At 39.3% G+C, this 12,734-nt stretch overlaps 1 protein-coding gene across 5 annotated transcripts in view; it reads right to left on the reverse strand.

The window, feature by feature from the left end:
* CEMIP2 (cell migration inducing hyaluronidase 2) overlaps nt 1-12,734 on the reverse strand; it is a 54,205-nt gene that overhangs the window by 28,029 nt on the left and 13,442 nt on the right. For 3 of the 5 annotated variants that reach the window (XM_057372516.1, XM_057372509.1, XM_057372524.1), the window contains exons 2-5: nt 8,888-9,224; nt 4,365-4,505; nt 3,277-3,838; nt 76-245 (exon numbers count right to left, since the gene is read on the reverse strand). In XM_057372516.1, coding sequence (XP_057228499.1) covers nt 76-245; nt 3,277-3,838; nt 4,365-4,505; nt 8,888-9,212 — 1,198 coding nt within the window. In that variant the 5' untranslated portion in view covers nt 9,213-9,224. Of the gene's footprint in view, nt 1-75; nt 246-3,276; nt 3,839-4,364; nt 4,506-5,956; nt 6,023-8,887; nt 9,225-11,332; nt 11,383-12,734 lie in introns of those variants that run through there. The other 2 variants (XM_057372533.1, XM_057372540.1) reach the window with 2 other exon arrangements.

The raw sequence follows: 12,734 nt of genomic DNA on the forward strand, positions 1-12,734 counted from the left end.
AAAAAAAAAAACCCCAGCACATAAAGTATTTTTTCTTTTTCCCCAACCATAGGAGTTCACAAAACACTTTCCTACCATCATTCCATTCGCTGTAAGCTCTCACAACAAACTTCTGACCATCCACTGTGAAAAACTCTTTCTGAGCAAGAGCTTTCCCACCAGTGCTGTGGTTTTCATAGTTTCTCACTGATTCATTACAGGAAGAATTTCCACCACCTATGACACCAACTAAAGCCCAGGCTTGCCTGTGAAAATYAAAAGTGAATGTTTAAATATAATGACCCATAAAAAGTTCTTTACAAAACCAGGAAAAGACAAGAGCCTAGAAGTCATAAAAAACTCTTTTGATTGCTCTTCCAAATTAATTTTAAAATGCACTTCAAAATGTAGAAGAAAATGGGCAGGTCTAATTGCAGGTCTGAGTGCGACCTGAGTGTCCTATACATGAATTGGTAAATATAACAACTCTTACTGGAGAAGTATAGGTTTTTAGTAAAACATTCAACAACATACACTTTTTTCCAAAAGCAAATWGCTAGAGATTAGCGACAATGACCASACAGGATCCTACTCCCGAAGAGCTTTAGCAGGAAGCTAAAGGAAGGGCACAGGAAGGGCAGGAGTCAGTGCCAATGTTCCTGCCATAGCCCCCTGCCATCAGCCAGCAATACCCGAAAGGAGTAGTCAGAACCCTAGGGGACAACATTTATCAGGCCCTTGCCCCTGTGCTGGACAGGCATTAGCTTTTGAATCTTTCAGTATGACCCAGAAAAGGAAAGTCATGTTGCTACAAAATCGTTGTACAAGATACCGTCCACGTGTAAGTGCTTGGAAATTAAAAGCAAATCATATGCCACAGAAAGCTGCCAGCAAGTTCAAAACAACAAGTCTATTTTGCTGTCCTTTACTGCTCTATAACCATGTTCTGAAGGAAGCAGTCGAGATCATCTATTAAAAAGCCAGACAATTTTGCATCGTTAAAGTTGAATCATTCCCCGGCTAGTGAAAACAGTGTCAGCAAACTGGACTGCTGTCTGTGCTAATGGTTGATTCAAGGCAGATATTAAACCCAACTACAATCCAGTTGCCTTTATTTTTAACCCCTCTTGATGTTTTTGTTGATTGGGATCAAAAGGCCAAATGAAACTTTAGTGTTAACATGTTCACAGGAATAGTACATACTGGGCCAGTTTTCCAGTAGCATCAGCAAACAATTTTGCATACCAAAACTTAAAATAAAGATATTTTGATACATGTTTTGCATTCCACATTTTGCAGAAGGAGGTAGAAGGGGAGAGGCATGTAATGGATATTCACCTCCATGCTGACATCTTTTTCACTAGCTTTACAAAATGCTTTTCCCTTAGTGGGYCATTGGGGAGAGCTCGCCTATCTTTCAGCACAGAACAGAACAATTTTATGAGCTTACAGAGCCTTTGCCAATTAAGTAAAGCAGACAAGAATTAGTTCAGCAGAGAAGGAAAAAAAGGCTGCTTCTTCCCAGTTGCAGGCTGAAGAAGCTCCTCATTTCAGACAAACAGGTGTGGAGGTCATGGGCAGAGAAAAACCCCAGAAACCTACGGGGCTCAGGACAGGCTGGGCTGGCTGCACCACAACCTGAACAAGTTAAAGCCACACAAGCTTTGTGGCTTTCAGGAAGTGGTATTCTACTACAGGACATCCAGGTCTTGGCACTTATGGTCAAACTGCTTCTGATGCAAGCGCTTTCCATCCCACACCCCTGTGCTTACACAGCCAGTGACACAAATGTACTCCTGACGGGAACTGAGGTCAGAACATGCCATCCTGACTGACACGCCAGCCCTGCGTGCCAAATTACAGGGAGGAAATTAACTGGAATCCAGATGTCAGGAGATAGTGAGGGATAAGAATAGAACAGAAAATCTAAATGACCAATTTCCTGCAAAACATTGGACAATATAAAGGGGTTATACAACACCATCTCAATGGAAGATGAAGAACAGAYTCACAGCAATTAAAAGGCTGGGTATACTTTTCACTTGTATTGCCAACAAATAATCATTTAAGCTGGATAACACCTCTAAGATCGTCAAGTCTAACCTTTGACCAATGACCACCTTGTCAACTAGACCACAGCACCAAGTGCCACGTCTAGTCATTTCTCAAACACCTCCAGGGATGATGACTCACCATCTCCCTGAGCAGTGTGTTCCAATGCTTAATAACACTTTCCATGACGGAATTCCTCCTGTGTCCAACTGTAAACCTCCCCTGATGCAGCTTGAGGTTATGTCCTCTTATTCTGTCACTTGTTGCTTAGGAGAAAAGGCTGAGCCCCACCTGGCTACAGACTCCTTTCAGGCAGCTGTAGAGAGCGATAAGGTTCCTCTCCAAGCTAAACACTCCCAGCATCCCTAGTGAGGGATTCAGAGCTGGACACAGCACTCAAAGTGCAGCCTCATGAGCACTGCCCASGTCCTGCTGGCCACACTGTCGCTTTCAGAAGCCAGGATGCCACTAGCTTCCTTAGCCACCTGGGCACATTGCTTAGTGCTGCCCRGAGCAGGGCAGACAACCCTCTGCAACACAAAGCCACTTTCAGAACATGCACTGCAAAAAGCCGTTTGCAACAACTAAATGAAGAGCACAGCAGTGTAAGTTTCCTGCTTTAATAATTCCGGTTAAATCTCTTCTACTGTCTCAACAGCCAAATCCTGACCAACTGAAAAGAACGGTCAAAAGATAAACACCTTATAACTGCATTTCAATTACAAAATAATTTTACAGGTCAGTTCCTTTGAAGACACAATGGAGGGGTACTGTACTTTTTTCAACAGTAAAAGTATGAATAAGTATGAATAAGTACAAATAAGTATGAACAAGATGTTTGATATCTGATTAGCATCCCTTAGAAACACTGTTTTGGGTTGGAAGGCACCTTAGAGATCATTTAGCTTCATTCCTTGTCCCTCCAAAATCATACATATTAAAAGCTTCACTTAGCAACTGTTATCTATTAGTGTCTTAGAAAAAACCCTTGCAGCACCCAGTTGTAACTTCTGTAAAGAACAGTGAAAGTCAGCAATTACAAGTACATAGTAATGTCTGTCACACAGATACCTGTAACTATGAGTCTCTGCACGGTATCAATAACTGAATACTATTACTGCAGCACTGTGTACAACACTGAGAGTTCTCTGAAAACTTTACAAACTGTCAAAGTTTAACATATCCCCCCCAGCATAATGTCCATCTCATCTTCACTCAGCACAAAAGGGAAAATAAATTATTTACCTGTAACTTAATCCTCTGACAAACTTACTTCCCAGAAGATTTTGAATAGTCACTCTGGTTTCCTCCAGTAGATTTTTAGCAGCTGAATCTCCTACAGCAATAGCAATAATGCGACCAGGATGTCCATTTTTCAGTAAATTCTGGAGCTTTAAGCTGTCTTCTGCAAATTCATGAGTATCAAACTTCAGAACTTCCAAAACCTCTGCTGTATCCTGATCGATCACTCTAACGTTTAGTCCTCGGGAAAAATTCTTCTTAAATGTATATTGACCATAGGCCAGCCCTGAGAAATACATAGTCTTTGACAGAAGAGTCCATGATACCTTCTGGTGCCCGTGCAACTCCAGCGTTCCTTCAGGGCCCACGCCAATAAATTTTTTGCCAAATTCTGGCACATCAGCACCTTCATTTGACTTCCCATACAAAATAATAGTTGCTTTGGATTTATAGCGGCATTTCTCTGCTCCAACATGAAGCATTCCACCATCCTTTATCAGGATAAATCGAGTTTTCAAGGTAATGTTTTTAGAACCGTCTTTGTCATCATCAAAAACAAGTAAACCTAAAGGAGAAAAAGTATTTCTGTACATCAAAGCAAAATTCAGAAAGACTCAAACAAGCTCTGCAATGAGAACAGCAAAAAAATTACAATTTATTTTTCACACCCATGAATTAAGCTGTTAAGTTCTTAGATATTWTTAAGAAGGTTTGGGAAAATAACTGCTACCAGTTGTGATTTATCTTTCTAAGAATTTGCTGGTTTATCCTACTTTTTTCTGCCATTTTGGTAGGATTACTAATATACAGTTACCACAGAGGACAAAGAGATTTAGTACCACAAAGGCTACTAACCAACCCTGTTTTACTCTGTCACACAGAMAATTACATCAGTGCTGCACTGAAAAGATACTACACTGGTCATTCATCTTTTCAATTATATACCTAACCTGGTAGCAGCCTGAAAAATAAAAAGCACAGAAACTGGTCAGTTAGTTGCAAGATAGAAGTTTCAACATATTTTTATGTAATCAGGGAAGGAAAAAATACGCAGAACACTGAAGGAAGATGTTCATGTTGCTATTTCATACCTCCATCCTGTATAACTATAGAGTGTACTGTAGCATCTGAGTTCAGACGAAACAAATCCCCTTTTTTGATAACAATTCGTTTTTCAGGATCTTTTCCAGGGCTCCAGTTTTTAAGGCGAGGATTCTGATCAGGACAATTCTCTGCAACACAATGTGAAATTCAACTTTTAAAAAACAAACACCATCACATCAATCAAGGCAGCATTAGGATGAACGGCAAGACAGTGACCCACAAAGTAATCCCACTGCTTTTTGTGTTTTCAATACTGCAGTCATTGATCCTACTATTTGAATYTGAATAGCCAAAAAGACACCTGAAAAATAGCTAAAGTCTCAGGGGTAGGGAGCCATTCTTACACAATTAAACTACTGATTGACCACATATTATAGACCACAGATAATTCTGAACCCCACCTCTTATTTTTCTTATTTGTTAGATCACCTGTAGAAGATGAGAAGAGATAAGCTGAATGTGCTCAGACACAGAGCAATCACACAGAGCACGAGATCACACAGAGCACTAGAGATCTTAAGCCAGCTAATCATGCTAACTCACATTTGTAAAGCATCTAAGTACCTCACCTCCTCAAGGTCTCATCCCTGGCTCAGAAAAGTTGATCCCTTCTTACTTCTAGGAATCCAAATAATTCTTTCAGTGTAAGTTTGTAGAAGGGACAAGACATCCTTAGTACATTTAGCATAAAACCTAAATGGCTAGACCAGTTTCCTGGGAGAAAAGACATTTGTGTCTAAACTTAAACATTTGTATTCCTTACCAAGTCAGCTTAAATATCAGGTTACAAATTACACAAGAGCAGAGACACATGCAATCCTTGCTGAAACCCCTGGCGCTACACAGGCAATAATACTACAAGGCAAAGTAAGAGAGGCAGCAGCAAGAAGTGACTTGKGTGATTTCAGACACAGTTACGGCAATATAATATTTATACCATGCACCTCTTTAGCAAATTAAGCATCTGAGTAATGAGGAAGCATAGACATACTATAAAAATCCAAGCAATATACTTCCCAGTTACCTTATCAAAATTTAAAAAAAAATTAAAATATGAAACATTAAAAATATTTTTTCTTATGCTAAAGACAATAAAAAAGATAACAAAACAAATATATTAGTGGGCCAGCTGAGGGTAAAAGCCAAAATAGCCTTTTACACATCCTTTCTTCTGCAGAAATACACCCACACTTCTGAAGCACTACTTCGGAGGAAAAAAGCTACTGGCAATAGTTCATTCTTACAATATCCAAAGAAACCAAAACCTATCCGCAAGTTTAATACAAGCCAGCCTTAGTTTTGCTGACAGAATTTTTTTTTTCCTTTGGTATTAACTCTCCACATTTCAAGTCCCTCCTAGCTCAGGAAACCCACATAAACCAAGATTTGACTACCAGTGGGGAAAAATTAGCAAACTGCTGGAAGGGCAAAAGCTGTACAAGTAGTATTATAAAAATAAAAACAAAATAAAATCTTTTGGGAGAATCCTATGAAGACAGCTTTTAAAAAATGTAATTCAACACGAGGGAAAGCCGAAAAGCATGGAGAACTGCAACAAGCACGACTGCTGAGCACTCACCAGATAAAGGCAAGTCTACCGCCTGACTCATGCAGAGTCCCTAATCCCTTTTCCCCAGACACCACACACACAAGCACTGTGAAGAAACATTTATTTCCTGGCTGGTAGCAAAGGGCAGTGTGAGGAAATCATGAGTCAGCAACCTGATGACTTCTGCTTAATGTGATTCACAGAAGAGCAGAACTAGTGACCATATATTTTTCTGTTGAATCAGAAAGAACAGGTATAGAACAATAACTAAAAAAAAAAAAATTAAAATTTTTAAGTCTATTGTACATTACAATCCAGCAAGAAAGCCATCAGAAACAGGCACTCCTGTAAAGCAAACATGGGTTTGGAGCACAGTRGATCAACTTTTTGGCAAGCAGACCAGTTGTGTTTAGCAAAAGTATTTTGAAATTCTCCCTTAACAATTGCAGTGGGCTGTGTGAAAACATCAAATATTTTTAACTTCACCATATGTTATCTCCAAAATTACCAATTAGATTTTACAGATGACTGTTATTGCCTTTAGAGCTAAAGTTAAATGAAAACAGAAGCACAGATCATAAACCATTAGATAGTCATGACCTTGCCAAATTTAGCCACTTGTTGAAAATRTTTCCAGTCAAGCCTCTGCTTTAGAACGTTTCTGTAAAAACGGGTCAGCATTCCTTAAGATTCAGCCACCTCTGTTGGAGTTTGGGGGAGAACTAAAATTTCTACAAGTAGTGGAGAAGTACACCATCCCAACCACTAGAAAACATCCTGAAAAAAATAAAAAAACAAACACAAAGCTAAAATGTTTCACAGAGCAAGCATATGAAATTTGACAGGAGAAAAGACAGGCAGGAAACAGTTCTGGAGACAGCTAAATGGTTACTTTCTACTTGTTTAGACACCAAGTCTGGAGGTTTTAAGACCTCTGGGAAAAAGTTATTACTGTTATATTATGTTCAGCAGCAGTTTATCAGAATTTGAAAGCTAAATTTTCTGAGGATCCTATATACCCTGGGCAAGGTCCAACTGAGACCTCTAAGAGTGCAGAATTTTTCCCTGAAATAGCCCCAGCCTGTCATTCTGACCCTGCATCACAAAAGCAGGGAAATGGGGAAGGAAACTGCATTTCCACTGCTCTCTCTGATATTCAGTGCTCAGGATTCCTTAGATGAGTCAGCAGTAGATGACAGGAACACAGAAGCAATAAGGAAAAAGAAACCAGCTGACAGGCGAGAACAGAAACGCAGACAAGAATCATCTTCCCTTTAGGGAAAGTATGACGGAGGTTTAGAATTAACRTGCATTACTACCAAGTGTCACATTCCCTCCACCGCCTTTTAGACAGCCATTACAAGTCCTGACAATATGGATTTCCAATCAGCCCTGAAAAAAACCACACTGTTTACTGCAGTACAGCATGTGCTTGGGCTGGAGCTAAACACATTAACATTTCAACCTGCTAGGGAACTTCTGGGGAGTTGCTGCAACAACCATACTGCAAGATTAAAGCATCAGCCAGGCATTTCTTGGTGCCTATAGGAGTTTCTCTTGTGTCTGGGTTTCATAGCATCACATAATGAGTAAGGCTGAAAGGGACCATAGCAGGTCAGCAGCCTCCCTGCTTAAGCAGGGTCATCCCAGAGCACATGGCACAATATTGTGTCCAGACAGTTCTGGAGTATCTCCAGTGAGAGAGACTCCACAGCCTCTCTGGGCAATCTGTTCCAGTGCATAGTCACCTGCACAGAAAATAAATTCTTCCTCATATTAAAGTGGAACTTCCTGTTAACTCATCTTATTGCTCAGCACCACCGAGAAGAGCCTGGCTCCACCTCAAAGTATTTCAGAGAGTCAACTGGGTAAGTCACCCTTCAGTCTCCTCTGGAATTTGTAACCAAATTAACTTACTGCATATGTACTCATTACCAGTGATGTAGWTCACAACATGGGAATAATCTTCCATTTACTAGTTCCTAAGGTTTTGTTGTTTTCCTGTACAATTAGGCAAACTCAGGAACTTCACTCAAGGAGATATCTTGGCAAGCCACCACCAAGAGCATTCCGGTTGGATGCATGCATTCATTTTATACTGTCATCTGAGATCTCCAATGGTTATCTGCTTTGTTCAGACTGTGTTGCACTGACTTGGGAAACAGCATCTTTTGAATTACCGTGTTAAAAGCCACTAAACAGTCTGTTATTACAATAGCAAACAGTTTCAATTCAAAATCATGTTTGCTTTTAGAAACCCTAAAAACACCCAAAAAATCCAAACAAACTCACCAAAATAACTCATACTCCAAACTGTACAACTAACCCTTAGCAACTTCACCTCACAGCATCTTCTAGAGGGATGCACACTTTGTGATTAACAGTTAATCACATCACCTGTTCATGCTTTACAACCACTGACACATTTCAGAGATTCTCCAAATTCCACAAAAGTTGCCCAGCTTTTTAAAATAAGCTGAAAACAAAAAATTGGGGCTAATAGATCAAAAAAGGTCCTGTGCAATTTGCATATTAACACAGCAAACACATACTATTAGTATATGTTCTCAAGATTTTTAAAATATTTTACTTTAATATTTTTCTATTCTCAGTTACTGCTTAAACAGACGATTTTGTTTTGTCTACAATTTCAGTACCTATGAAACAGCTTGTACAAACRAAAGTGCTTATGTTTATGTAACATTCATGCCTCTTTCTCCACCACCAATAATCTTTATTTAMTGCTATGCCTTTCTGTTTCATGCAAGTAAATCAAACCATGCATAATAAAAACAACACTGGTAACAAAAAAAAAGAAGCTGCTCTTTGCCCCCAAGCTTTGCCTCCTTCGATATTAAAACTGCAGCGTCCTATTTTTGGACTAATCCTGACATTGAATTATTGAATTATGTTCACAGGTAGGATAACTTCTAAGACGATTTTCTTTGCAATAGAACTTACCATCTGGAGCATATTTTGAAGCTATTCCCAAAAAAATCCCCAGTGCAACAAAAAGTGAAAGGCTAGAAACGGCAGAGCAAATGAGAGTATTTTTATGCCTGTTGGCTTCTGCCTGTCGGCGGTGCTGCTCCACTGGTAAGGACGGGAGTCTTGTCTGGGCTTCTTGTCTCGCCGAGGTAAATTCTGCTGCAGCATGGCTCTGCGAAGGCGGCGGGGGACGGAGAGGGGCAATTCTCCCTGGGACGTATCCCGAAGACCTGTGACTGCTCCCATTCTGAGGACGGAGGAATGCAGGGGAGCTCCCCCTGGTATCAGTGCCTTGCATGTTATAAAGTCACTGGAACACGCACACACACATATACAGAGGGAAAAAATAAGAGACAGGCTTTCAGAATACAGACCAAAATACATAAAACAAAAAACAAAACAAAAAAAAACAAAAAAACAAAACAAAAAAAGAAACAAAACAACAAGAGGCAGTTTTAAACCACATGTGTCAAGGAGAACAGCCACTGAAACTGACTATTTACAAAGTATCGCTCAGTTGCTACTTGTCACTTGCCACAGTATAACTACATGGAACAATAGAATATGTGTCCAACAAAATTAACCTCAAAAGCACGTGGTGTGGGAACCTAGTACAGAACAGACCAATTCGTCCTAGTTCCAGCGGGTATTTTTCACAGAGTATTTTCATAGTTAAATTCTATGATGAGATTTAGAAATCAGACGAACAATGAGAAAGCTAGCAACCCCTGCTTCACCACAGTTATGCAAAGAAKGTCTAAATGTATTTTTTCCATACACAGAAGCTGAACTAACTGCTCACTTTCCCTTACGGAAAAGAAGCTGAAAAAGACAAACCTCTCTTCTACACTGGAAGCTCTAAAAGCCATTTAAATTTTATATACAAAATACCAAATACTATTTTATTTCTAATCATGCTGATGCAACTTAGTCAACCCTTTTAATCAGGTGCATCGAGCTGGTGAACTCTTAATTTACTCATAGCAGGATTCAATTGCTATTAAAGGTGCATCAGGAATGGCTCTGTAAGAAAGTCACCTACACCTTACCCAGCAAATCTTGTGGTTTTTCTCACTGCTGAGATGCCTGAGTTTGGACACAAAGCCTAGAAGCAACATGACCGCTCCAGATCTGTGCACCTATCACCCAAAACTGAGTGCTGCCTTTATTTCAGTTACTAGTATTGTTTCCACCTTCCTTCTGAAGCACACCAAGAGGAAAGTAAACCASGGCCATCACTGTCTGGCCCATCCTGAACAGCAGTTCTAACTCACCACACTTATCTAGTTTAAGAGACAAAACAGCATTTGACTGTTTTCTTTGTTTTTCCAGTCAACAATGTCCTACAAAGCATTTACAAAGCTGACACAATTTTTTTCTCACTATGATTAATGCTTCTTTTAGATGAAGTTTTTTGAGAAGGATGCTCAAGTTTCAATTAACTGAAACCTAAATTTTTAAACTAAATTCTGAAGGGGATTTAGGCATAAGTCATGTGTATTAAACAGCAACGTTTAGGAAAAATAAAAACTACTGAAAATGGAAGAGTATAAAGATCCTCTTTCTGTTCATTAACAAAGGGAAGTCTGAGCCATACTCTGAAGTGTCAGGCACGCTGACAAAGGAGAAATGTGACAACTGTAATCTTATTCTGAGAAGTAGCAAAGGAGCTTTTTGTCCCACACACTGCAAAATCTGATACTTCACTGTTTCAAGGAAGAAGAGCTGTTACTATTGAACAGGCTGGATTACCCTTTCATGGGAGACAATGCATCTCCAGATGTAGGCACAATTACAATGAAGGCACTGAAACTTTAACTRGAGTAGCTATCTCAGAGTGTAAAAATTATTCCAAGTCCTCCAGAAGTGTTTCTTGCACCTGTCCATTATAGAAAATTTATTTTCAGCATTCTCCTTTCTGTTCTCCTTTCTGACAAACTATTGCCCAAACCTAATCCTCTGCTCTCAGATTTAGCTATCTGATGTGTTATGTTCACAGTGTAATAGTTTGCTTTAGCCTAATGTGCTCTTGCACTCAACTTGTTACGTCTCAGCAGTGAAAATAATTTGTGTATTTTAGATGTGGTATTAAAAGCTGAGCAGAGATGGATCTTTTCAGCTAATTCAAAGACTACATTTATGTCTAGCTAAACAAATGCTGGACCAGCTTCTTAATGAAATGTTTCAGGAAATTTGATCCAGCACTGAGGGGGTTTTTTAATGGTCTGAAATCCCAACTCCTTAAACTTGGTCAAAAAGTTTTCAGTTATGGCATTTATCTATGACATTGAGGAAATGACTACAGTTTTCATTATAGTGTAATATCAACAGTTAACAAGTTTGTTAATTACTCAGCTATATCAACTAAATCCAGATTGGCTATGCAAGACTTAACAAAGTTTTACAAAATAATTTTACCACAATTTTTCCCACCAAGGCCTCTTAAAGTACTGCCAGACCTCTAAAGAAATAAAATARAAAAAAAAAAGACATTCATTACAGCAGACATTGAAAACACTTGTGTCATACTTCAAGCATATTTTGTGCTGTACAAAGCATTCTGCTTTGTTTGCAAACCTCATTTTGGCAACTGCAAAAGGTTTTCAACTATCCCACTCAAGTGAAAACACAGATCACCCMAAGAATAGGTGGGAAAGAGACAGGAGAACTGCCTCATACTCATTACAAAACAAAAAKAATGAAAGAAAGCCATAAGGAGATATTTAGCACATTCTAAAGACTTACCATATAGTTTCCCATTACAACAGGAGTAACAATTGCAATACTTCCTTCCCTCTTCATGTCTTACTTGAAATGAAATTCTCTAGCTGAAAAATTATCTCTTCTATCCTGTACAGCAGCGATCAGCTTTTATAAAAGACAGACTGATAGTCTGATTCAAGCTATTGGCTTGCTTATTTCCACTCTGTGGAAGCCTTCAGAAAGCACCACACAAATGCATATATAGTAATCAGCTGTATGGCCAGTTATGCCTTAGGGAATGCAATTATTCAGTTGCACGAATACAGTCTGTGTATCACAAATACAGCACAAATACAAATTTTACTCTGTAAATGCAGTTACAGAGTAAAATACAGGACAAAACACCCAAACTGTTGGACTATTTAAGTACCACATTTGCTTGTAAGTTCCTATGCACCTGAATTTTTCCACATTTCCCTCTGACCTGTGCCTATGCTGTGGTATCCTAAAGGAGCTCACGATATGGGCATCTCTTTTTGATGGTCAGTCCCAGACAAGAACACCATCCMCTTTTAAAACAGTAGTGTGGTACACAGAATGATGCAGTATTTTACTTTGCAGCTTGCTTCAGAGAATTTTCAGTAATAGTCAAGTTCTTGTACCATATACAGCCATTAACTACCATTTATACAGAGCTCAATCTGTATAAATTTGTTATTTGTCATGCCATATACGCATGCTGCTGTCCCAGTATTCCCAAATTTCTTGCACGTCAGCTTTCAACAGTATTATGCAAGAGTTTTAATGCATTATTCAACACAGCTTTTAGGCAGGGCCACACTTAAGCATGTGCTTCCAGCCCATCAGTATGAGGGAAGTTTCCAAAGCACAGACTCAGCTGGAGTATCTCAGACGCTTCAGCCCACAATGTATCTGGAGTATCTCAGATATTTCATTGCCACCCATCTGCTGGATGATTGCACTATTTGTATACTTTCTTGCAAGAGTAGTGCTACTTCGCACAATCCAGATTTCCACACATGCACCCTTTCCTGCAGCATGAGCAAGCAAGTACTTCTCATACTGGTCACATCAGCCAACACAACTTAAACCACCT

Source organism: Malurus melanocephalus, unplaced genomic scaffold, assembly GCF_030028575.1.
Source record: "Malurus melanocephalus ecotype Western Australia unplaced genomic scaffold, MMel_1.1 scaffold_7, whole genome shotgun sequence".
Taxonomy (NCBI): Eukaryota; Metazoa; Chordata; class Aves; order Passeriformes; family Maluridae; genus Malurus; species Malurus melanocephalus.